This window comes from Aphelocoma coerulescens, chromosome 2, assembly GCF_041296385.1.
Source record: "Aphelocoma coerulescens isolate FSJ_1873_10779 chromosome 2, UR_Acoe_1.0, whole genome shotgun sequence".
Classification (NCBI taxonomy): Eukaryota; Metazoa; Chordata; class Aves; order Passeriformes; family Corvidae; genus Aphelocoma; species Aphelocoma coerulescens.
Window position 1 is genome coordinate 71,251,743 of NC_091015.1, and position 26,236 is coordinate 71,277,978.

Sequence of the window (26,236 nt, forward strand, 5' to 3'; positions counted from 1 at the left end):
ATGAGTTGTTACTGACCTAATATTACATATTTGCACAGAGTCATGTTTCCGTTTTCCCCTTTTAAAAGCCTACTCTCTACTGACTTACAGGAATAGCTGAATGCATATGGGTTGCAAAAAGACAGAATGGTTGAATGGGCTTCCTGACTCCTGTACTTCATTTTAACCCAGAGCTTTTCTGGCTCCCCTGTTCTAAAGTAGTGCAGACAACTTAAAGAAAAGACTTGTGATGATAATTCAGAGTCTCTGCCAGGGTCTTATGTTCTTGGAGGTAACCGGGACTGTAGAGGAAATGTTTGTAGGCAGTGTAACAGAAAAAAATGCAGAAGTCTTAAGCACCTTCTGGGTATAGATAAGAATACTTCATGTCTGGGCTGTGTAAGAACAGGATAGGTTTTTTAAGTGTGTGTTGCCCTGGATAGATTTTTTTCACTGAAAGTGTAAAGTGGAACAGTTGACAGCATCCTCGCTCTGTGTGAAGGAGTAGTTGCAGTCAGGAAAATGGTCCTTGAAGCTCTTTATCCTTTTTCCTATTCAGCTTCCTATTCAGCTATACCTATTTGCAAGTCATCAATGTTCTTTAAGCTTTGTTTTCATTTCATGTTTTTCCTTACCCCACACAGCCAGCTCTGCAAAAACATCATACCATTTTGTCCCCTCTGTCCCTCAGTATGTGGTGCATTTTTTTTTGTTTGTTTGATTTGGTGTTTTTGCACTGAACTAACCTATTTTGCAAGCTTTATACTCTTCCCAGGCAGTTTGATGCCCCATATGTATTTTGGTAGCTGTATTCAGACCATGTATTGTGAAGGAGTGTGCTGCAGTTCAGCCCAGATGAGGTGGTGGGAACTGTAATGTGGTGCTGGATACAGTGGATGTGTAGGAGAATCTCTGCATCTCATATTCAGACCTAACCCCTATTGCCAGCCTATTCCTACTCCTTGATTTCATTTTTCCTGACCTATACTATTGTGAATAATGAGATACAAAGCAGGCAAAGTCAGCTTTTTGTTCCATTCCTGTGTTAGCTCCACAGTGGGGACGTGCTTGTTTTCATTCATTGAGTTAGCAAGTCCAGTTGAAAATCAAAAGAATAATTTTCTGTTTTTACTCAACTTTCTTGAAACATAATCAGATTTCAGAGAGAGGAGTTCTGAAGAACAGTTATAACCAGGGGAAAAACACCTAGAAAAGATGTTAAAAACTGACTGGAATATATAATATGTTGATTCATGCTTGTTTTGAACATTTCACGCTCAGTCTGTAATGTGCTATGAAAATAAATCTGATGTCATGTTAAAAGATTGCAACTTAACTGCAAATGAAGGAAAGAGGTCCATACTGGAGCAAGCTCTTGAGTTTTCGCATGAACCTGTGGGCAAAGCAGCAAAAGTTTGAGAAATTGATCCAGGTTTTATATTAAGACCAGTAATTATGTTGGAGTGAGAAACTCTTCATGAAATTCAGATGAGATGGCAAATCTTTCTCCTATTTAGAGTTTTTTTTCCTTCTGCCTCAAGTGAAACAATGATATGCTACAGCATCTTATTTGAGTTTTGTTTTAAAACACATTTTAAAGATCACAGTAGGAACATGCAGTGGGAGTAATGGAGGTACCCCATGATTTTTTTGGGTTTCTTTGTGTTCCCTGCTCTGTTCTTGTTTTTGAGGATTGGCAATTTGTTTTCATCTCTATGTATTTGAATTTGTAGCCCAGGAGTAAAAGGTTCTTATGAAAAATTTATCAAGATCCTACACTGAAAAATCCTCCGTAGTACAAATATTACTGCAAAGGGACATGCTCAAAAAGGTAGTGGTGATGTTAGTGAAAGGAAATGAGCTTTTTTAAATAGGGTACCACCTGTCTTTGTCTTGTAAGCCACTTATGGTCACAGTAAACTATATTATGTCTTGGTTGTAGTGCTGTGCCTTATGTTGGTGGTGTTGTTTCAGGTTCCAGCTGTGAGCAGTGCAGAGAAGGAGCCACGTACTCAGGTGCAGTAATATCTCCCAACTTAGAAACCACTAAAATCATGCGAGTTCCTCACGCTTTGTCAGTGTCCGAGTGCATCGCAGCGTGCTGTGACCTCTCTGGTTGTGACTTGTCCTGGATGTTTGAACGGCGCTGTTACATCGTGAACTGCCAACACAAGGACAATTGTGAACCTAAAAAAATTGAAACTGTGAAGTCCTACCTTACCTTTGTGCTGAGGCCTTCTCAGAGGCCAGCATCACTGCTAGGATTTGGGCAAGTGATTCCAAGCATGGTCCACTCTGTGGGACTCCAGAATGAGCCATCTGAGGAGATGAGTAGCCTGAAGAAGCTATCTCTGCTTGGCAAAGATCCCAGCCTTGAGGAGATACCTGAATACACTGATGATTATAAAGAGTTGGAGCAGGACCCCTTTCAAGTGGGCATCAAACATGAGCAGAAGGACAGTATGGATTATACTGACTGGGGCCTGATGGTGGCAGGTGAAAATGGCTTCAACACTTCCACAGGTGATGATGGAGATAACCAGGAAGATTTTGCTGAAAAGAAAGGGGAGGCTGGGAAAGTGGAAAGCCTTCTGAATAAAAACAGCTCTGAACTGACTTCCATCAATGAACACTCCACAGAGAGGCTGTCATCCCTCCCAGAGATTACACCACTCCCTGAAAAGGCATTTGGAAGGGAAGCAGTTGTTCCACTTCTTGCACAAACTGAGGATGCTTTGCAAAAAGAGGTATGTTTACCCCTCAGAAAGTAGGCAGGAATAATTACTTGGCAATTATTTTGGTTTTCAAATCTTTGAAAATCTCAGGTTATTGCCTTGTAATATTACAACTCTCAAATGACTTACAGTCCTCTTAACCTGTAGAAAAGGCTGAAGGGGATTTGATTAATAGGGAGGTGAATCACTAAAGGACTTTTTTTTTTAATCAGATGATAAGGAGTAAAGTTCCTTTTAGGGCTCTGTGGGGTTTCCTTGAAAGTGTACAATGAATGAACTTGGACCTGGTGTAATAGTGTTAGAGTGGTCTTCACTTCTGACCCCTGGTGACTCATTGGAAGAAGTTAGCAGGGCAGTACTAGTAGACCCTCTGGCATCCAAAGGCCAAGAGCAGGAAACATAAACTCCTCCATCAATAAAATTAGGCCTGCTTCATGTGCTTCATGCTACTAATGCAGAACAGTGTTACAGATGTTAAGTGCTGAGTTAATTTTTATAATGCTTTTTTAACATGGGAGAGGCATGGTACGTAAGGAGGGATGGTAGCGGTTTTGGACCATGATGTGCAGCAGGATGAAGGGGATAAGGTGTTTCTGTTCTCAGAATCCTTGAGTCTGATAATTAGAAAAATAAGTTAATTACTTAAAATTCAATACAAAAGTCAGTATAGGTAAGATGCACCTGTTCTCTATTTATGTAGCAGGTGCCTGTTCTCTATTTATGCCAACTAGTTTGATCAGTTGAAAGTAATGGGCCTTGGTTTCTTAAGAACAGGGTGGGTTCAACTGGAAAGTTGAAACAGGCTGTAAATTCAACATTCCCTGGGTTTGACCCCCCTTGCCAGAGGGAAGAGGAAATTAATCAGTGTTAGCTGACTTGCTCTAAATTCCACCAGATTTTGTAACCAGTGAGTATCTCTTGCTGTAAAAATGGTAATTTATTGCTGTTACTGTAGGGAAGAAAAATGCAAGCAAATAAGAAGTTGCCTGAAATCTGTGACAGCTGTGGTACTGGGAGGGGGTGATTGATGTATGGAGAACAGCAAGTCTTAAGAAACAGATAAAGACTTCAGGTAACTGGAAGCCTCCTATTAACAGCCCTGGTCCTCATGGTGGATTTAAGCCACCCCAAAACTACTGGGAGGGCAAGAGAGCAGGGCACAAGCAATGCAGAAAGTTTCTGAAGGTTGATGACTTCAAGAAGGTTATTGCTTTGAGTTGCTTAGAGGAGTTGAGAAGGAGAGAGACTCTGCTGAACCTTACCCTTCCAGGAAGCAAGGGGTTAGTTAGGGATGCAGGTATGAGGTAGAAGCTCCTAGGAGGGGCAGGAATAAGTCAGGAAGCAGGGTCACAACCATGGACTTCAGTAGAGCAGTCTTTGGCCTGTTGTGGGATCTGTTTGGAAGAATCACAAGGGAGATTGTCCATTGTCAGGATCCCTGCTGACGGAAGTGTTTATGCCTTGTGTCTTAGAGGAGTCATAAAACTCTGAGTTCACCTAAACTATGTGGCGGAGCTGAGCAAGTTTGTTCTCTGTCTCTAAGGGATCATGTGAATACCATTTTATGAAATTTGAGATTTCACATCCTGCAGCAGTGATAAATAGATTTATGGCCAAGCCTACTTTGTAGATCTCTACTTTGATTTTGCTACCCCAGCCAGAATAGAAAGATTTTTGCTTTCTCTTTGTACACTGACTGTGTAAATGAGAGTTTATGTTAAAGTGAAATGGAGAGAAACCTGTTTCTCTTTGGGACACAGAGGAGGCATTCTTGTGTGATCTTCATATTATGCTAACATTATGGTAGCACAGCCACTGAAACTCCAGTAGAAAGGCTGAGGAATGAGCTTGCTGCTATAGTGCAGAAGGGATGAAACTCCAAACCTGGATCAGTCTTTAGCCACAGCTGATAATGATGCTGAAGAACTGGTAAGACAAGGGTAGTTAGAAGGTGGTTGGGATGTGCTCTGTGAGCAGAGCTGTAGAAAGAGGGTTGGTGGGATAACATTGAAAACTGTTCATTACATGTAATTAGAAATGGCTCTAAAAGCTCTCTCTTAATGTAGAGAAAGAATCTGGAGAAGCAGAAAGCCTTGAGAAACTGCCAAAGCCTAAGAAACCTTTGTTTCCTAGGTGGGAATCCTTTGAATTTAGACATGTGTGGAGAAATGGAGATGTTGAGCAGTTTTAGCAAAGAGTTTTCCCTGGCCTTCCCTAGAATCAGCTTCAGCCCAGAGACATCTCGTCTCCCTTTCCTAGTCTCCGCTCCCCTTCTTTTCACTGCAGATTATGCACAGTCGCTTTGGTGAGAAAACAGGTGACAGGAGGTTGGGTCAGTGCATGGTAGTTTCCTTTTTGCCGCTCATAACTTCTTTCTCTTTTCTGCCACTGTTCCTTCCTTTTCGTTTCATCTGCACTGGTGTGGGCTTCTTTGTGGGCCTCAGTTCCCTGGGAAGTGGCATGGAGTGCCTGTTTCCAAGAGGGCATCTTCAGCCCAGTGCACAATAATGTTCACTTCCAGATGTTTCCTCTCGTGTCTCCTGTGTTGCATTCCCCCCATCCTCCTGTGTCCCCTGCCCACAGTGGCTGTTGCCCTTTTTTAACTAGGTTTGAGAGGTTTCAGTGTTGGTGCGTGGTGGCTTGATTCCATCCACTGCCAAACTGCCTGGGACCACAGGGGTGGCCCCTGCAGCCAGCCCTCTGCCGCCTAAGCCCCGCCAGGTATGCCTAACACAAATTTTCGGCTTGACTTCAAGTTTTTCTGGTTTGGAAACTTTACTTGTCACCCTAGTGAAATAAAAGCTGTCTGTGATATACTCTGATGATAAGATTTCCTTCTTATGTGTCTCTTTCTCCAGCAAGGAGACATTTTAGTCAAATCTCATATGGACTGCTTAGCACATTTTTGTGTTTCCTTCTGAAAAAAGTTGGTTTTTGAAAATCAAGTTTTGTTATGAAGGAAATCTTAAATTTTTGTACTGGATTAAAAATGCCGAGAGGTCTCTGAATAGTTTTTTTCATTGGTATATAATCCAAACAACCTCTCAAACTGTGGTGGTTTTGTATAGGTTATGAAAATATGAAGGTCTTAAAATCATGCTTGCTACTAAGTTTAATAAATCACCCTGTTCATTGCACATGTTTTCCTATCATCCTCTTAATTCTGCCACGGCAATTCTGTATCTCTATTCCTGGATCTGTGCTGATGCACTCCCTTCTGCAGGTTCCAGACAAAGCTGTTTTGACAAGCCAGACAGAGCGAGGTGGCAAAAATGCAATTCCCTCCCTTCACAGTAGTCAGCAGGATGTGGTGTCCTCAGGTGCTGTGTTCTTTGAGCAAGGACCTGCACAGAGATTTTAAATTGAGAAACCAACCAAACACAGACCTCCAGAGTCTGTGCCCTTGGAGCATCCTTGCCATAAATGCAGTCAGATGCAGGGAGTTTCTGTATGTGACTTGGGAGAGAGAATATGGGGTTTGTCATTTAAGTGAGTCACCTGACTGTCGGGTTTACATCAGAGTTCAGAGTGATCTTATGGACTGTCACTCTCTGGCAGCTCAATTACATGAATACATTCAAAAATCTGTGTGGTGGCCAGTGAACATACATTGCAAGGGACAGAGAGTTCTCAGTAAGGTGGGTCCCTAGTGCCACAAGAACCACTTCATGTTAGGGTGACCAAAAAGGCTTCTCCCAGGATGCATTGTTTTGTTATGTTAATCTACCCCAGTTTGAATTTCCCAGTTGGCTGTCAGCCTCTACCCCTCATCACTCCCCCAGAGCTTCCCCACTGGTCCCCGTTCCCTAGTCCTGCCTTTTCCCTGCCCCTGGATAAAACTGTGGGCTTTGGGGTCATGTTGGTATTTACCTCTGCAACCTTTGACAGTGTAGCAGCAATAAATGCTCCTGCTGGAACGCACGCAAATGCCCCTCTTGACTGTTTGCTACCGACTATAATAGCGAACCCACCCGTGCATCTGCAGGGGCACGTGGGACCCCACGGAGCCGGGCAGGGACAGTGTTAGATGGTGCCTCACATTGGGCGCCACTTATTACTGAGTCCCCTACGGCTCTGTGGCTCACGTGCATGAACGCACAGACGCAGGGATGGCTTCAGTGATACTAAGCCGACGGCAAGGAGTTGAGAAGGGTCCTTGCGTAGAGTTCCACAGAAAGCAGTTTATTGCTACAACTTGTGAAGGGTTCTAGAGGCAAATGACCCCAAACACATGACAGCTCAAGCTTAAGTACAGGGGTGTGGCTAACACCAGGAACCAGCTGGGGAAGCAGAGCTGGGGCACATTACCACAACCAAACAAGGCCTCCTGGGAGAGGCTCCTTTCCCTCACCATAACCGATAAGTCTTTGGCACCAGAGACTGTCTTACCAAGAGGCCTCTCTGTCTCTTGTACCGCTGGTCGATTGGACACACACATATACAGAGTATATGTTGTCCAGCTGCCCAGAACAGAAATCTGCAGTGTTGCCCATCCTTGAAGTGAGATATTTGCAAAGTATTAATTATCTTTTAAAATTCCCAGTTAACTGCTGACTTGCTGAACCAAATAAGTTAACTGCTAAGCCAAGTAAGGTTTCTCAGGTTTAGTCACATTCTAGCTGCTGCTATGTTGATGCTGCAATGTTTTGAACATTTATGCAATAGCTAAGGTTTGACTTGATTCTTGTGCTTATTGTATTTGCAGGGATAATGGTGCAGTCAAAATGCATAAATCTCTACTTAAGAAACCTTAAGATGGCTGACAGACTCTGTGTGATGGTGAGCCTTTTAATGTCTGATTGGCTTGCCTTCAGAGTTCATATTTAAGACTTAGAGCACAGTTGAGTATCAGAGATATTCATCTCTTGTTTTGGCTTTGTTTCAGTTTTGAGGCCTGCAGAAGCTAAACAGTTCTGTTTGGTTAAAAATAGATTGACTTGATCCATGGAGGATTTATAAAACCCCTGAAAGATGGTTTGATATTTAGATTTACCTTTCTTTCTATTTTGAAGTCCGTACTTCATGTTATTCTGTGTGATGGTTTGCTCTTTTTGCAACTCCCCAACTACACAGTTAGTAGAGGTCATACTTGCTTGAAGTCATTAGACTGAAAGCAGAGAAGCAGGGAGAAGCAGACCAGCAAAAGAGCAGTTTCACTGCTGACAGAGCTGCTCTCCATAAAGTTTTCCAGATAAATGAGAAAAAGCAAGTGGTACTGCAGTTATGTGGTGGTCTTATGAGCAGAGAGACATGGAGGAAACAGTGCTGGGGAAGCAGTCATAGGAGCCCTTGACTCACCAGAGTCACGATGAATTGCCTTTAGGAGCACTTGAGGAATACGCTTCCTTGCGGGGGAAAGTTGGGCTGCCTGCAGGATCAGGATGAAGTAAGGAAACATGGTTGGGTTTATCCTTCCCATTCACAGAGGGGAAAAAAAAATAGTACCCAATCTACAGGGTCAGCCAGTGACTGGAAGTGGGAAAGGACCCCCTTGGCATGATACTGTTGCCTGCACTGTAACTTTGAGCTTCCCCAGGAAACTGTATCAATTTTTTTTTTCTGTTCTGTATTATAGGGTTGTTCTCATTTTCTGTTGGAATTCTCAAGAGATTTTCATTCAAGTCAAACCCTGAGAACTGAAGGATGTGGGCCCTCACCATTGGTGTGTTTGTATCAAGCAATAGTGGCTGTACAAAAGGGTAAAAGCAAACAGCCCACAAAGCCCGTACCAACAGAGCCTACCCTACTCACTCCCAGAAAGAATTATTTTCTTTTCTTTTCTTTTCACTTCTCAAGCTGGAATTTAGGTTAATCTTGCCCTCCACATCTGTTCCAGTAAATCTCTCAGTAATAGTTTCTGTCTGAGAAATTAATTTCTGGTGTTGTCCCTGCCCCAGTTGTCTGCTGCCTGCTAACATTTTTAGTTTAAGCTGTCTTTTTGGCTGTGATACCACTTCAGACATGACAGTGCCGCAGGGCACCTTTTCTGACAGCAGTGTCTTGCCTAGGCTTGCTGTCTGAAGTGATGTTTGGTGCCACTGCAGAAGAGGCACCCTGGAAAGGTACATTTGAGGTGACTTTGTCTCCATCTGTCCTACAAAGCCATGATGGCTGCTTTTCAGGTGATGGATTGGCACAGGATCAGGAGAGGAAAGAAGCCAGAGGAAGCTCAGGAAAGTAGAGCTCAAATCCCTCAAATCTGGAAAGCGAAAGAATTCTGTGGTTTGCCCACATGTGAGGAAAAATATCTTTTGTAAAGATGTGGGGTGGAGTGAGTATGTAAAGGAGACCTGTCTGTAGGAGAGATCTTTTGTCAAGATACAAAGCAGGATGGGCTCGAGGCTCTTGCTGTACGTGAAGTTGTCAAAGGTGAGATTCCTGAAGGCATTGCTTTAGGGGAGCTGCAGTCCCTGATCCTGCTATCAGTGTCCCAGCTGCTCAGTTCTTACTGTCTGCATATGGAGCAGGGCTGGAGGTGTGACCACAAAGGTGCTTGCATTGTCTGTGTTATGGACTCACCCAAAGGTGCAGCTCTTGGTGTGGTCCTTGGCATCCTCAAGGGTGGGCAGTGGCAATCCCTGACACTACATAGGGATCTTTTCTCTCTGTCCTTTGCTGAAGGCAGAGATGGAGTTGCAGATGACTTCCATGCTGTCTGTTTCCTCTCAGGCTGGGAAGGAACAGTCCCTGGCATTTCACATTCCCAGCTGCACAGGAAGCTTTTCCTCCTGTCCATAAGGCAGAGTTGCCCTTATTTCCTAGGGAGGCAAACCGCAAAGTGAAAGTAGACACCTGAAATGCAAAGAGAAGTAGAGAGTTGGGACTGTTCAGCCTTGAGCAGAGAGGATTCAGGGGGTCTTACAAATGTGTATGAATAACTGACAGGTGTGAAGAAGATGGAGCCAGGCTCTTCTCAGTGCTGTTCAGTGGCAGGACAAGATACAATGGACACAAAATCAAAGACAAGGAATTTTATTTAAGCACTAAACCCCATCTTTTTTCCTGTGAGGATGGCTAAACGCTGAAATAGGTTTTCCAGAGAGGTGGATTCTTTGTCCTTGGAGATACTCATAACCAGACTGAACTTGGTCTTGAGCAGCCTGCTGTAGCTGATCCTGCTTCGAGGGCAGGGGCTGAACTGGGCTATCTCCAAAGGTGTCTTTCCACCTCAGCTGTTTGTGATATAAGAACATTTTGCCAACCTTCATAATCCTTTTCTTCCGTTAATAGAAAATGTACAAATAAGAGTATTTTGCTGCGTCTTCATGTGCCACACATGGTAGCCATAATTGGAAAAATGCTTTTCCCTAATTATTAGATCAGAAATAAGTCTTGAGAATATTAAGGAAAACCTGCTGGTCCATTGAGGGTAATGTGTTGTTGAAAGGCAAGATTAACCCAGTGCTGAGTTATTTGTGCCACACTTGCCATGTCCTTTACTGCAGTTCTGATTTACTAACAAGGTGAGGCAGTGTTGCTTGATACCTGAAGCAGAGACATGTAGGGTGTTCTATTACAGTTGCGGAGATAAAAAGGCATGCCCTAGTGGTGTACTGAGCAGACGTCATAAGAAGCAATGATTCTGTTATATTTGTGTATGGCAGAAAGACAATAATGCCACACACACTTTCTGACATTGGCTTTTCAAGGTTTATGACTGTGTTTAGACCTGTCACCCTGATTTTTTTAATATTTTGAGAACTGGTAGCCTTAGTTGTGTTCCAGGTTACCTCATGACTGTAGCTTACACTGTTCTGCATCTGAAACTTGGAAAATTATTAGCATTTCTTACAAAGCGTGTTTGGAAGAAAAGCAGTCCTTGTTTGATAGGTATTCTGTACATGAATAAAATCTCCTAGTAACATAAATCACAGGGGTCATCCTATGTGCTATTAAAAAACAGCACACCTCTAAATCTAGAAATGTGAAAAATGTCTCACAACAACTCTTTCCTATAATTCCTTTTTTCAGGCTGCTACACCTTCCTCTTCTTCAGATAAACTGGATTTCTCCCCAGGCATGCCAGAGAAAACCCAGATTCCCACAGTGGCCCCAGAGAATGCCACTGAAGGTGGGATCATGCTACTTCCACCTAATACTGCACCATCTGAGCCCATGCAGCAGTTCACACCACCTGCTACGGCTGCTAAACCAGGTAATGTTTCCACATAGCTGGGGATCTGAGGGGTACCTGCAGGTTGGACAGAGGGTGGGGATGGCTTTCTTACTGTCAGATTTCCAACCTGCTATTAGAAAGAACTCATTCTTTATCCAAATGTTACATAATCCCACTTTAAATCTGTAGACCTACAGTAACACTGCAAACTCCTGACCCTTTAGCCAGTTCCTTCTGAGGCAAAACTCTGACCAAGTCCACCAGTAATGGGAAATGACAACTCAAGCAAATACGGCAAAGTAAAAAGCAGAGTTCAAGAGCCTGTTTTAAATTATTTAGGTTGTTTTTTTTTTAACTTGGTGAGCAATACCTGAGGTTTTCTGAGGTTTCAGAATAGTCTCTTCTAGCCATATTGTTATTTTTGGTGTGACTGTTCAGAACCTTGTTCCCTCTCAGAAACTGCCGTAGAAGCCTATCCATAGTTACCAGATACCATGCAGCAACATAAGTGGGACGTGAAGAAGCTCAGCCCTTAACAGGGGAGAACACAGCCTCCAAATCCTGGGAAAACAAAGTTTTGCTCTAATTTCAAAACTGTGGGGAAGCTTATCACACTTACAGCCGCGGAACAAAAGGTTTTATTTTGAAAAGGACTTTTAACCATCATGCCCTCTATAGTTGGGTTAAATTCTGTATGTATGTTCATGTATCATCTTTCTCCTGCTGAGTTTCCTACCTCCCTGCACACACTGACAAATGGTTAGAAAGGCCATGAGAAGCAGAGAAGCACAGGTGCATGTTTTTCTGCACTCCTGATGTGCTGAGGGATATGGAGAGCTAAGCCCTTTGCTTCCTGGTGGAGAAAGTCTGGTTTGAGACATTCTTGACACCCTCTACCAAAATGCAACCTGCCAGCGAGGATAGCAATAGAAGGTAACAGGAAGAGATGAGCTACAAGAGATTCCTCTCCAAGGCAATGGATCATCATTACCATTGACTGTTGACTAGGCAGCTCTTCCTCCTCCTCCTTCACAGGAGGAGGTTGAAGAGGGCCCAAAAAAGAGTTTGGAATAAGAAGCTGAAGGGAAGGTTGTGATGAATCTCACTTTAAGTACTGCTTTATACAAGGATTGCCTAAAGTTTGTGTGTTCTCAGCCACACTGTCTAGAAAGTCTCAGTGCCAGTCCCTCCTTCTCTCCTTTGGCCATCACCCTCTTCTAGCTATTTTGTTATCATCTCATGTGGAGGTCCAAGTGCAAACGTTTGCTCCACAGGTGTCTAGGGCAACTCCCATGATCAATTGTGAAGCCTTAGGTGAATTTAGGTAGCAGTGACAGAAAGTGTGCTGTCAATGTCTTCATACATTTTTAGACCCATCAGCTGCCACTGCTGAGTAACTTCTTTGGCATCTCTTCTGAGTTGGACATTTAGATACTAGTGAATGTTGCCTTTGGAGAACTTTGTTCTGTGGTTTCCCAATATTGAAAGAAAGACATTTAAAACATTTGAAATACAGGACTAAGAGAACTTTCCCTAAGTTGTGCTTTGGTGTGTTTCTGCTGGAGGCTGTATTTGTGTATTTTAGCATTTTTTGAAAGAGAAAACATTTTTCACAGAAGAGAACTGGACAGCAAGTGGATTGAATGTGCATTTCAGATGAGAAATAACCATTTGCCCTGCGTGCAAGTGGATTTTTTAAAAGGAGCACAAGATGGACAGTGGAACTTGCCTTACAAGTGCCACACAAACATAGAAGTAGTACTTCTTGGTGAAAGTGTGATATGAAAGTTCTAGTATGCTTTTTTGTCTTCTGCATTTTTTTAATTCCTGCACTTTTAATTACTGAGAAAAATACATAATTCTTTATGCAGAGCATTGTTACCTCTGATATAAAGGAATAATGAGAATGCTTTTCTCTAAAACAAAAGTAGGGAAAATGACACTTCATAGCTGGGGAAGAAAAAAAAAACAACTTTGGTTTGGTAAAAGGTGAGGGAATCACAGCCAGGATTAAATACATAATTATTTTATAATGCATTAAGGAATTTTTTTATTAATTTTCATTGCCTGTTCTCTTGTAGAGTACTTGTCAAATTTTACTTAATCCATTGCAAATCATATTTGAAGATACTAAATTTATATCAGTTCCATCTGTTATAACATAGTGTACTCATCCTGTCTTACATGCAGTTAAAGAACTTACCGTGTCTGCTGGAGATAACATACAAGTGATGCTACCCAAAAATGAGGTTGAACTGAATGCCTTTGCTGTCCCACCACCATCTACAGGTGAGTTGAATGCCTTGGTACACAAGGAGATGCACACACTACCAACCTGTAAATGCAGACAAGTTCTGAGTTATGTGAACATACACCACTTAGGATAAAACCATTTTCCTCATTTCTGATACTGCCTCTTTTGGGGCTGTAACTACAGAGAGAATTTCCTCTGTTGTATTTTAAAGATGACTTTTTTTAAGTGTCTTTTACTTTCAGAACCTGAACTTATTAGCCAAATGGTTCAATAGAAAGCCCGTAATTTCTACCAAAAGATGACGTGGCCTAGTTTATAGCATTTTGCTGTAAAGCTCAGGGGAGGTGGGGGAAGTAGGTTTTGAATGCAACATTTGCGTTAAAACTGCCAGCTTCTGAATTGCAGAAGCAAATAAAAGTTGTTTTGTAAGTAGCTACGTAAAACACATCAGCTTCACATGAAGCTGGTTTTTGTGAAGAAGTCAATTATTTGTGAAGTCCATTACATCCTTGCTGCTTTACCAAGTTGCAGCACACTGAGAGTTTAACATGTGGTCATACTGCTTAATTTTACAGGTTTAAACAGTAGCAGTCATGATTTCATACTGTAGCATTTTATCTGATGAGTGGTGAACTTGATTTCTTTGTTGTCTGGGCTTATCTTGAATGCAAAACTGATTGTTTTTACACTGTGTTATTGCTCTTAGAAACAGCCTACACCTATGAGTGGAGCTTAATCAGTCACCCTGCTGACTATAGTGGGGAAATGGAGCACAGGCACAGCCAGACTTTGAAGCTCTCTCATGTAAGTGAGCTGTAAGCTCAGGCTCATTATGTTTGTGTGGTTCTTTCACAGAATTATAACCTGTGGGGAAGGGAACCTTGATTCAAGGAGTTCAAATGGCTTCAAGCCATCCTGAGTCTCTTCACTTGCTTGTGTCATCAAATTTATGCCAGTGTCTTAAAGTGCTCTGATAATTTTCTAAGATAGAGTAAAAATCCTTGGTGTTTGCTTCATATTTCACACTTCCAGGCAGTGACTAGTGGTCTTTTATGTATGTGTTTATAAAAGTAGCTTGAGGATTCAGACATCCAGATTTATTCTGTTATTGTCAGATTTAAGCATACTTCTTTTGTATAATTCAACATGTAACCCTGTTTGTTCTGTGTTTATCTCAGTTGTCAGTGGGACTTTATGCCTTCAAAGTGACAGTTTCTGGTGAAAATGCCTTTGGTGAAGGTTTTGTAAATGTCACAGTCAAACCAGGTAAATCAGTTGGCTGATATAATTAATTTCTTCAACACAAGTACAGCATTCTTATCAAACAGTCTCTCAGTTACTGTTTGTCAAGGATGTCTGGCAGTCCAGTCATGCCGACATGTTTCATATCTTGGTGTCTATCAGGGGTTTTAAGGAAGTAGAGCTAAGGGTCTTGCTCACTGTGCTTAAGTGCTCTCTAGTCTTCCCCTTCCTCAGGCAAAGCCTGATAGCATCATGCCACCTTTCCTGGTCCTGTTCTCCAGCTAGGGACAGCAATCGTGCTGATCCCGCTCTGTCTGCAGGCTACAGTGCACGGCTCTGATCTGAATAACACCATGTAGGAGCATTGCAGTGGAACACTGCTGTGTCAGCACAGTGCTCATCAGTAACCTGTTCTTTGCCTTGTCCAAAAAGGACAGCAGATGCTGCAAAGCTGTGTGTCCTAGATTTAATCTAGGGAACTATTGATCTGTAGACTTAACATTAGTTTTACCTGGGCTTTCACTAATATTTTTTTCTTCTTCTTTTTTTCTTCTCCTCCTATCTTTCTCACAGGAGTCAGAATTAACCAGCCACCTGTTGCTGTTGCTTCACCCAAAGTGCAAGAAGTTTCCTTGCCTACAACTACTACCTTCATCGATGGCAGTCGTATGTACTGGACCATCCTGTGCTTATGTACTATATTTTTAATACACAGTTACAACATTATTGTTTGTCAATTACAAGTGAAATTTCTTTTTCTCACTCTTCTCAGAAGTTCCCTGAATAGTGATTTATTTTGGGGATATGTGTCAAGTTATAAATTATTTTACTGAATTAAAAAATTATAAAATGCAACCTTGCACTTGGAGATTGAGATGCAGTGTGTCAGAGACTGCTGCACCCAGACAGCAGCTACTCTTGCAGCTTCCTCCTGTCGTGCCCAGAGAGCCTCTGTGCCTGTACAGCTGGGGCCATAGTAGAGAGCTGTCAGATAGGGTGTGATGAGGTGTAATTACATCCATAATTACTAAGTGCAGACAAGTTGGAATGTGCAGAGTCTGAGACTGACTTTTTTTTTTTAATTCATGTGTGTGAAGAATTGTTTAGATAAATCATACCAAAGGTAACTTGGAATCTGTGGTTCATGAAGCTCATTTAGCTATATTTGAAGAGACAGTTGTAGAAAACCAGTTAGGAATGAGTGTATGAATGACTCAAGTATTCATTCCAACAATTGCTACAAGAAAGTGATATGTTTTTCTTTAATGAATGTAGAAAGCATAGATGATGTGAAGATAGTGAGTTACCACTGGGAGGAAATTAAAGGTCCCTTACGAGAGCAGAAGGCATCTGCTGACACACCTGTCTTGCACTTGTCTAACCTTGTTCCTGGAAACTACACCTTCAGGTACCTGCATGATGATTTTCTTGGGGGCTTATCTGTAATATCAGCTAAATGTTTGTTTCTTTCAGTGCTCACGTGTATCTCCTCAAACAAAAAACTTAATTTTTCATCTGCATACTGTTACTCTTCATTTTGCACAGTAGAGAGACATATGGAGCAGTTTTATTAAAAAGTGCTTGCAGTGATCCTTTACAACACAAAATTACAGAAAAGAAGGTATTGTAAATTAAATACATCCCCACTTCCAGCAATAACTGTGACAGACTATTTTTTTTTCTCAGCTTAGCAGTTGGCTAGTGGCCTGAATGAAACTATGCAGTCAGGCTGTGAAAGTCATCCTCTGAAGGGTGGTGGCAGACAGAATAATATTGGCAGACTGATCCTCACAAGGCATTGTTTTATGCTGATTTTACTAAGAGTCGTTCTGTTCTTTATAAAAGAGTTTGCCTTGCTACTGGTTTCCTCCATTTATGTATTGCTGAATCTGGGATTTACCTAGACAATGGAAGCAATGTTCGTGGTTCTGGGTGCTCTAGTAAAAATCAGTCCCTTTTTTCTGAACTTACTAAAGCCCAGTCTGCATAGAGGCAGACTTCCCACTGACCCAGCTTGGGTTCTTTGGCTGCCAGTGGGTTGGCTACCAGCCAATATATTATGTATCAGTGTAGCATCAGCAGAATGTTGAAGCCAGCATACATAGCCATTAACTGTGGTGCTTTGCATAAGCTTCACCAGAAGTCCTACAGCTTCCACTTTAATTCTGTGTTCTTTATCTGGAGTTGTTCCATTTCATACAGTAGCAGAAATGAGTGTTAATTTTTTTTCCATATTAAAAGGGGCAGATTTCACTTACAAGCAATGCTTCTAAGTGTGTTCCAAACCCTAGGGAATTAGGAAGTCAGTTGTTATATCTCTTCACCTTTGGGGGAGGCTGATTTACCTGAACAGTAGAGCAGTGTGTTGAAGATTACAAGAAATTAGCTGGTCAAAAAAATCCAGTGCCCGTGATATGCATGGATGTGCACCCATTGCAAAATATATGTGTTCCGTAATGTCTGAGGTAATGAACACTAGTTTTGTTCCTGCTCAGGTTCTCTTCCATGTGGTCAGCTGTATGCAGTTTTCACAGCAGAGGTGGATTAGAGATTAGTTGGTTACAACACTGCAGAGGGCAGCTGTCATTCCTTTGAAGTGCCTGCAGCAGTCTCTTTTTAAGATGATTTTGTATTTCTGAGAGGCAGTAATGTCTGGCTTTTTAAAAACACTGTACATTTTTAGTTTTGTGACTTGACATTGATTAAATGCACCATTAAAATTAGTAATAGTGTGCCATGATCTGTTGCAATTCTATAAGCAGAGGTTCTGAATATCCAGTGTAGTTTTAGATGCAGATGTTGACAGGGACTATTTCACTATAAGGGATGAATAAAATCCCTTTTTTTTACCAAGTACCTTTCTAAAAGAGTTTGCAGTGAATGGAGCAGTTGCTATTGACAGCAGGTAAAGGGTTTAATCTGGGATCCAGAATAACTAGGCTTTTTTTTGTTTTTCTTAAAGGTTGAAAGTTGTGTTTGTAAACAGTTTTCTGAATTTCTTTCCTACCTTAGTTGAGGGATATGTGTGTCTGAAGCAGAAGTTCATATCATATAATCAGTGCCTCTTGTTTAGGTGGTGTTTGAAAAAGTGCCAGAAAAAGATTAATATTTCAATTTAGAAGTTGGCAGAAGTCCATCTTAACAGATACTGTTTTTCCTGTTGTAGACTCACAGTGATTGATTCAGATGGAGCAGCCAACTCCACCATTGCATCCCTGACTGTCAACAAGCCAGTGGATTACCCACCTATTGCTAATGCAGGACCTAATCAGGCAGTCACTTTGCCCCAGAACTTCATCACACTGAATGGAAATCAGAGCAGTGATGACCATGAAATTGTCAGCTATGAGTGGTCGCTCAGTCCCAAAAGCAAAGGCAAGGTTGTAGCAATGCAGGTATGTGTATTTCTCCTTGCATAGGATTGAAAAGATCTTTTACCTTTGCCTCTAACATGAGCAAACACATACCTAAGTAACTGCTCAGAAGCACTGAAATGCCTAGAGTGATGTTATTCTGTTTTTGTTTTTCTCTCACATGTATTCAGCTCTTATTTTAGATACTAGTTTTAATTCCTTTTCATAATTTTTTTCATTCTTTGGGGCCAAACAAACTTGCTTGTTCCCTGGTGGTTTGGAAAGACTTCAAGTTCACGTTTTCTGTCCTTGAACCTTAGAGGCTGTTTCACAGGCTCCCATCTTCTGAGGCTCTGGGCAGAGTGAAAACTGGTTATAGGAGAATGTGGGGATAGTCAGAGTTTTCTTGAAACACTTTCTCCTGGAGAGAGTAGAACTCAAATAGAAACTTAATTTTCTGAGTGAAAGATGACAAGACCTTTTGGCACTGTTTATGCAGCCGTGCTCTGTGGTGGGTTTTTATGCTCACTAAAACTGAGTTTCCAGTGAAGCCTTACAGAAGTTATTCTCTTATTTTTATGACTGTTTTTGTTGTTGTTTTGGGGTTTTTTTTAATCTGAGAAGTTAATAAATATTTTCATTGGACTTGCATCCGATAAGTTGAAGATTCTTACAGCTCTGTAGGCTGTTGAGATAATTAATGTAATGAAGCCAGCTGGAACTCAGAAGCCATTTTTTATAAGAGATGATTTCTGCCAGGTTGGCAAATGCTTTAGACCTTCAGAACTGGAAAGAGATTGTTCTGTAGATCTGTTTAGGAAAGGAATAATATTATTAATGCAAGCCTACATTGTAGAGGAAATTTAAGAATTATAGAAGGACTTAAAGCATAATGACTTATTTCTGATCATTCACCAAGACAAAAACTTTCCAAAAGCACCTAAACAAACTGAACTTGTAGTTTTTGAGAGCCATTCAATCTTAAAACAACCTTTCTGAAGGAAAGGAATGACAGCTTAACATATCCAATGGATTCATTGGGTGTTTAATATGGAAGTGCAAGTGCATGTTACGGTTTCTTTTCAACAGACTAGTAATCTTCTTCATGTGCTTGAAGCTGAGGATCACAGAATCATAGAATGGTTTGGGTTGGAAGGGACATTGAAGATCATCTTGTTCCAACACCCTGCCACGGGCAGGGATGTCACTCACTAGACCAGGTTATTCAGGGCCCCATCCAATCTGGCCTTGACTCTTCCAGGCATGGGGCATCCACAGCTTCTCTGGGCAACCTGTGCCAGTGCTTCACCACTTCTGAGTAAATAATTTCTTCTAATATCTAATATAACCCTGCTCTCTTTCAGTTTGAAGCTATTCCTTCTTGTCTTGTCACCATCTGCCCATATACAAAGTCCCTCTCTCTCCTTTTATAAGCCCCATTTAGGTATACTGGAAGACTTCAATGAGGTCTGCCCAGAGCCTTCTCTTCTTCAGGCTGAACAACCCCAACTTTCTCAGCCTTTTTTTGGAGAGGTGCTCCAACCCTCTGATCCATCTTTGTGTCCCTTCTCTGGACCACTCCGGAGGATACTGGTCTGTGGTGTGTTATATGATATCCACTGTTAGAGTGCAATGTAACAAGTACCTCTTCTGGTTAGGTAATTGCTTATCAAGTCCCTTTGTTCTTATTATCATCTTTATCCCAAAAAAAAAGCCAAACCTAATTGCATTATGATTTGGTATTCCTCATATGAGAGATGCCACAAATGTTCATTTTATTAGCAAAAGGACCTATAGCTGCGCTCAGTCATTTAATGAGCTTCTACAGGTATCAGCAAATACTGCTGGAAGAGTAAACTCAGGACAGATCTGTCTTGTTTAATATGGTTTTTTTTTTTTCCATAACCCTGTCTACCTGGCTTCAAGTCAAGCTTGGTTTTGCATTTAACAGTTTTTATAAGTACTAAAGGATGTCATGGTGTTTGTTTTTAAAATATCCCTAAGGAAATGGAATAAGCTGTAGGAATTTTCATCAGTGTTTAATTTCCTGATTGAGAATGGTAATGTTCCATGTATTTCACAATTATGTTGTGGAGAAATAATGCAGTGGTTATACCAACAGAAGAGATTAGGATTTATTGCTTATAGATATATTTCTCCGGGTTGGTAGGAACAGTGAATATTTGCAATAGTGAACACATTACTTCTGTCTGTGCACCAGATTTTAAGCCTTCTCTTTATCTGCAAAGTGCATAAACTCCTTGCTCAAACATTGTATTCATGAATTTAAACATTTCTTATCTCTTACATTTGCTCTGTAAGACCTTGCATTACCCACAACCATTTCTGTTCTGTCTCGTGCTCTGTCCTTACGGATGCTGCGAAGGGGGTGCGGACGCCGTACCTGCAGCTCTCTGCAATGCAGGAAGGAGATTACACGTTCCAGCTGACTGTGACAGACTCTGCACGCCAGCGCTCCACAGCCGAGGTCACACTGATTGTGCAGCCTGGTAAGTCAGTGCAGGCATGTCTGGGTCCCTCAGGGCTGGCCCAGCCTGGTGCCTTGGTGCTGTTCTCCAACACCTCCTCTCCCCACATTGCACCACTGACATGGCAGCTTGAATGCCTGGTACCCCTGGATCAAGGACTTGTCCACCTCCATTTCCTTTCAAAGCAGGCAGTCAAGTGTAGAATCATACACAATTCAGGTGGTGATCCTGAGGGTTCACACCAGCCTGCTTATGTAAGGCAACAGAAATCTGTTTGAGTGTGCTTGTAAAAGCCAAATTGTAGCTCTTGAGTTTAATGTCCTACAGAGTCTGTTTTGAAAGCTGCTCAGAGTATCAATCAGTGCTTTGCTCAGTTTTCTTATTGTTTTGCAATTCTCCTGCAAGAGTCCTTGTGTGATTGGAATTCACTCAAATGAATTGCATTGTGTTTCCTAGGGAAAAGTGTCAGCCAAGGACTTTTCAAAAGCTGCATCTTTCACATGTTTATTTAGTTTGGGAGCCAAATGATGAATAAGCCCAAATGGTCTGGGCTTCATAAGATTTTTTTTAATGCCTTTTTTTTTCTTTTTTTCACAGTATGTTTGCCTGTTACATCCACAGTGGCCTTTTCTGCCCATGTGCAGGTCTCACATTCCATCATGGGGCAATGTTTTATCTTCCTGTTGTTGCTTAATACACATCTTTTGTAGGTGATCCCTTCTTGGGGCAATTTTACAGCAATCATTCACTGCAGGAATCAAGAACATAAATTGTGGTGGAGCCTTTTAGACCCATTATAGTGTGGAGCTAGAAAGATGCTATTGCTAAAGTCAAGCCAAAGGGTAAATAAAAACCCAGGAAAACTGTAGCATTGTTAGTTTTACCATGTCACAAAAGCAGAGGCTGAAAACAGAGTAACAGGTCATATATTTCTGCACTAAATTCTCAAAGGCTCTGATTTGACATTAACTTAGTGGCATCATGCTGGCCTTGAGCAGCAGACAGAATGGGTCAGTATCTTCTCTGAGGGCAAAGAATCATATTTGTATGGGAGATTTTAAAAGGGGGGGACAGGTGGAACCAGGAGAATACCCCACCACTCATGTTTTGTGACATTTTATGTAATGCACTGAGTATGCAGCAAGATTTTTGGGACTGGGACTGTGCTTTCAGATATGACTATGAAAAAGGGAAGTACTTACTGTGGGATTTGGCTTGTTGCAGAGTTGACTTTTCCCAGCTGCTGGCTTGTGCATGTCATACTTGTGGTTCGTACCTTTTGAACCAATATATCACAATTTTATTAAAATATTCTGTGTAAAATCTTCCCTCTCATGGGCAAGCCTTGCCAGTGACTACCTAGAAAATGTCATACACTAAATACTAATTTTGCAGAAAATAACAGTCCTCCAGTAGCAGTGGCTGGCCCTGACAAGGAATTGACCTTCCCAGTAGAAAGTACTACACTGGATGGAAGCAAAAGCCAAGATGATCAAGGCATTGTCTTCTATCATTGGGAAAATATCAGGTATCTAAAGATTTTACTCATCTCCAGTAAAATAGAGAGCAAAGTGAAAGTGATTTGGTCTAGAGCCTCTTATGCAATCGTGTTGAATGATGCTCTGTTAGAGAACTGCTTTCAGGACCATCCCACTTGAGTAGTAATAGCATAAGAAATAGTAATTTTAAGTTGAACTTGAAAAGCTCAGACAGTCTCTACCTATGTTTGCAATGTTTCATTTTGAGGCCTACTTTTATAAAATTAAGAGAAAATTACAGGAACTTCTGTGTCTCCTGTTAAAAAGCAAGTAGCAGGCTTGGGTACCCCCTCCTGTAACACACAGTTTTTCCATTAGTGCTTAGAACTAGGATTTTTCAATCACTTTTTTGTTGAACAGTAAAGTGTCAGTCATTTTAGCCTGAACTTTCAGTAACGGGTGACTAAATGACTCTTGAATGGTGATTGAAAATGTTTTACAAAAGCTTATAATTGCATGTTTATGTGCAAATCTAACTGATCCTTAATAAAAGGACAAGGTATTTTAGCTCATGCAGCTGTCATACCTGGTACAAGAAGAGGTCTGCTGGCAGCCTGTACAGATTGTCAGTTGCTCTTAGAGCAATATCATGTGCATTCTCCCATGAAATAGAACCATGGTGAGGTTGAAGTTCTGGGGGATATTTTCTGCTCTTCTCATAGGTGGAGATGTGTTCTTGGGTGCTTTTAATGTCTTGAAAGAAAGTATTAATCAATTCTCTAAACTCATGTCTCAAATAGTTCTTTAGCCAACAGTGCTTATAGCAGTAGTAGAACTACAACACACAAAAGCAAAGGCCTGAGCAGTGCTGCTGAACTCACAGTCTGGCTGGCTGGGCGTGATGATTTTTGTGAGATGTTTTGTTTCAGTGGGCCAAGCTCTGTACAGATGGAAAATGATGACAAGGCAATAGCAACTGTGACTGGTCTCCAGGTTGGTACCTATCGCTTCAGGCTGACTGTGAAAGACCAGCAGGGCTTGAGCAGTGCATCTGTGCTCTCCATTACTGTGAAGGAAGGTAAGCTTGGCTGCTGCTTCTTAGGGCATGGTGGGCAGCTGGACAGTTCATTCAGTCACTGACCAAATGTGAAGGAAATCAGAACAGAAAGGTGTAACATATTTGTTGTTATATTTCAGATGTGTTTAGGAAGACTTAACTGCTCTTTTTTTAGTAGAGTAGTATTGTGAGTGACTGGCAGAATGAATTTCATTTGATGCAAGCTGTTTTAGTGTTCAATATATGCAAAATTAGGTGTAATAAATGTGCTCCAAAATAATATTTTTGACAATTGTATGACTACATCATTAAGAAGATTTTTTTAATTTTATCTTTGAAATTAAGCTTTGAGCAGAAAAGCAGTTTTACTGTGGATTTTAAGGTAACATCCAAGAAGTCACATCTCAGTGAACCAGTTTCCACTTAAAAATTTAGTATTAAAAGACCTGGTTTTATTTTTTTTTTCAGTGATGTGTTGTTGTGGTGGGTTTGTTTTTGTTTCGCGGTTTTTTGTTTTGTTTTGGTTTTGGTTTTTTTAAATTATACAGAGAAAGAGTTGTGGTGGTATGGGGTATTTCATGTCTTTTGGGGTTTTTTCCCAACAGGATACTCATAGAATCATAGAATGGTTTGGCTTTGAAAGGACCTTGAAAATCATCTTGTTCCAAACCCCTGCCATAGGCTGGGACACCTTCCACTAGACCAGATAGCTCAAAAGTCCCATCCAACCTGGCCTTGGACCCTCCCAGGGATGTGCTGACTTCAGCAAGCCCAGGGTGCAGTTGTCTTTCTGGACTGCAAGTGCACATTGAGGGGGCATGCTGAGCTTCTTGTCAGTCAACACCCCAAGTCCTTCTCTTTAAGGCTTAGTGGCATTATGCTGACTGCTCCAAATCCATTCTCTTCCCAATTTGTACTTGGGATTGGGATTGCTGTGACCCATGTGCATCTTGGAGAAGAAGCTGGACTTTGTTTTACTCATGTGCATCATTGCTTGAACTTTTTCAGAGTTTCAGTTAGTATTCAGTGAGAAATAGATGGCAACAGCTCTGCCCAAATGTGTCCATGGTCTCGTTTGTGCTGTGAGGCGTAGCCACATAAGTTCTGTCTACAGTTGCAGGTTCAGTATTAAAAATACTCAGTTTTCCAATAACCAAATTTAGTCAACTCATTTTACTTGGAAGAGACAAGATCAGTTGTATCACAGACAACTCTATGCTGTTACAGCCAACACCCCTGAGATCTGCCCGGGGCCAACTATTTGTGTCCAGTGAGGTATTTCACTCAGCCCCACAGCTTCCTTGAGCCCTGGCTTACCAGTTGTATTCTAAAAAAAAATCAGTGATGTCTGGTTTTTGGAAAGAGATCATGTTCATGTTTCTTTGACTTTTTTTCACCACGTGCCCAATGCATGCCTTAGTTTCAGTGCTAGTGGTGAGCAAAAAACATTTGGGAATTAGACTTACTCTTAAGTTTCCTGACTGCATTTTGCCTAAATACAGGCATTTTGAAGATACAAGATCTTGCACAAGCTTCTATTGGGTAATAAGTGATTTTTCCAGATGAAAAGGTCCCAGCATGGTGATCTCCTGCTGGACTGTGTTTCTAAGTAGGCAGAAAATCTTTTTGCTTGACTGAGAAGATCTGATGTTTAAGTTATTGTGAGACTGTAAATAGAATATCCCACAATGCTTTTTGAAAAAGATCTTTCTCCTTATGGTGCACCTCTGATTTTATTAGACTGCAATATGCTCAGAGCCAGATTTTGTATACCCACTCATTCTTTCCCTGTAGCTTTGACATGAGGTTCTGTTGTTATTGTCTGTAATCATCAGGTAAAGAATTGCAGTGTGGGTGTATTGGCAATGGCATATCATTTCACGTTTTGAAAGCAAATCCTTCTCCACTATTTTTGTGGCTAGAAAACAACAGTCCACCCCGGGCACATGCTGGTGGGAAGCATGTTCTAGTGCTTCCAAACAACTCTGTTACCTTGGATGGCTCGGGGTCTGCTGATGACCAGGGGATTGTGTCATATTTGTGGATTCGGGACGGTCAAAGCCCAGCAGCTGGGGTAAGTTTCTTGAAGGTTGTAACGAAATTTGTCTTTTGTTATGCACGTAACACCACTGCAGCAGGGAGAGCAGGTATGACCCATAAGATGCTGTCAGGTGTGGTGCCTGTTTCTGGTTTGTTTCCCCTGCTCTCTGTAATGCTGCGGTTCAAGAGGCTGGTGATATTTTCAGTACAGCTGGAGAATACAGTAACTAAGGACTGCAGCAATGCAGACTTAGTTGGGAAAGACTCGAGACAGAAGAATAAAGCTGTGTCTGTTTAAGAGTAATTGATGATAATATGACGGTAATGTGTTTGAGAGAAAAGAATTATCTGAAATGCAGATATTCTAAAGGAGGAAGGGTCTGAGAGAGCAAGAAGTACCAATAAAGATTAAGGAATCCTGCCTGGTATCCTATGAGGTAAAACTTTAAGGCAAAAATGGTGTTTGGCATTAGATGCATAGGTACCTTCCCTCACAGATGATGGTGAATAGCCTGGGGCATTAGGGCAGTGGATTCTACTCTCTGGGTAGGACTAACAGGAGAAATACCTGATTATAAACTTCAGTTATTTGTCAGCTAATAAAACTGGGATAATTTTTTTCCCTATTTGCAAGAAGTGTTGTGGACAGCTCTTTGCCCTCAGGAAGATAGCACCAAATCAGCAAGTACTGGAAGAGGACAAAAAGCAAAATCATAAAAAAAGCTTCTAGAAGCAATTCACATGAGTGTGTAAGAATGGAAGAGGTTTAGCTTAGATATAGCTGGCAGAGTTGATAGTTGAAAATACATAAACTCCAAGGAGAGGAAATAAGGAGTTAAGACAGCAGAACTAGGGATACTGGAAAAACATTGAAAAATAATAATGTAGCTGTCTTGGATTTTCATGCAGATGAGTTCTTCAGATTGTCAGCTCTTCTCTCTGGGGTATTTTTAATGAAAATATCCATAGTGTGCAGACTGTCACTTCCAAATTTCATTACTCTGCTATAAACTCTGGGTAGGTCACATTTGTCCCAAAAGTCAAAGCAAGAACACATACCATCATACCAGATAGCCGACTCGATAATGACACCTGCATCTTTCTCTGAGGATGTAACTATTCTGGACCTTGTTTTTGCAGGATGTGATCCATGGCTCAGACCACGAGGCAGTACTGCAGTTAACTAATCTGGTGGAAGGAACCTATACTTTCCACTTGAAAGTGACGGATGCTAAGGGAGACTCAGATGTTGATTCAGCAACTGTTGAAGTGCGGCCTGGTATGACAATTAAAAGGTCATCGACATGTTGTGAATACCACATCTTCGTTCTCCTTTTCACTTATTTGTTTAGATGTTGATGAGAATCTCTCAAGTTAAAACACAGAGCAAACAGGTCTCTATCTTCCTAACTTACTTTTCTCTGACTAGGCCCAAGTGTATTAAAAGGTGACATCTGGATTCTTAACTACTACAGTTGTCACCATAAGTAGAT

At 41.4% G+C, this 26,236-nt stretch overlaps 1 protein-coding gene across 1 annotated transcript in view; it reads left to right on the forward strand.

Annotated features, from left to right (window-relative positions):
• Positions 1–26,236, forward strand: part of KIAA0319 (KIAA0319 ortholog) — a 42,680-nt gene that overhangs the window by 6,927 nt on the left and 9,517 nt on the right. Inside the window, exons 2-14 of the mRNA XM_069007973.1 lie at positions 1,954–2,726; positions 10,686–10,869; positions 13,021–13,119; positions 13,791–13,888; positions 14,263–14,350; positions 14,900–14,992; positions 15,602–15,734; positions 17,493–17,721; positions 20,066–20,189; positions 21,564–21,696; positions 22,576–22,724; positions 24,626–24,777; positions 25,884–26,022. Of these exons, the coding sequence (XP_068864074.1) occupies positions 1,954–2,726; positions 10,686–10,869; positions 13,021–13,119; positions 13,791–13,888; positions 14,263–14,350; positions 14,900–14,992; positions 15,602–15,734; positions 17,493–17,721; positions 20,066–20,189; positions 21,564–21,696; positions 22,576–22,724; positions 24,626–24,777; positions 25,884–26,022 (2,394 nt within the window). The remainder of the gene's footprint in view (positions 1–1,953; positions 2,727–10,685; positions 10,870–13,020; positions 13,120–13,790; positions 13,889–14,262; positions 14,351–14,899; positions 14,993–15,601; positions 15,735–17,492; positions 17,722–20,065; positions 20,190–21,563; positions 21,697–22,575; positions 22,725–24,625; positions 24,778–25,883; positions 26,023–26,236) is intronic.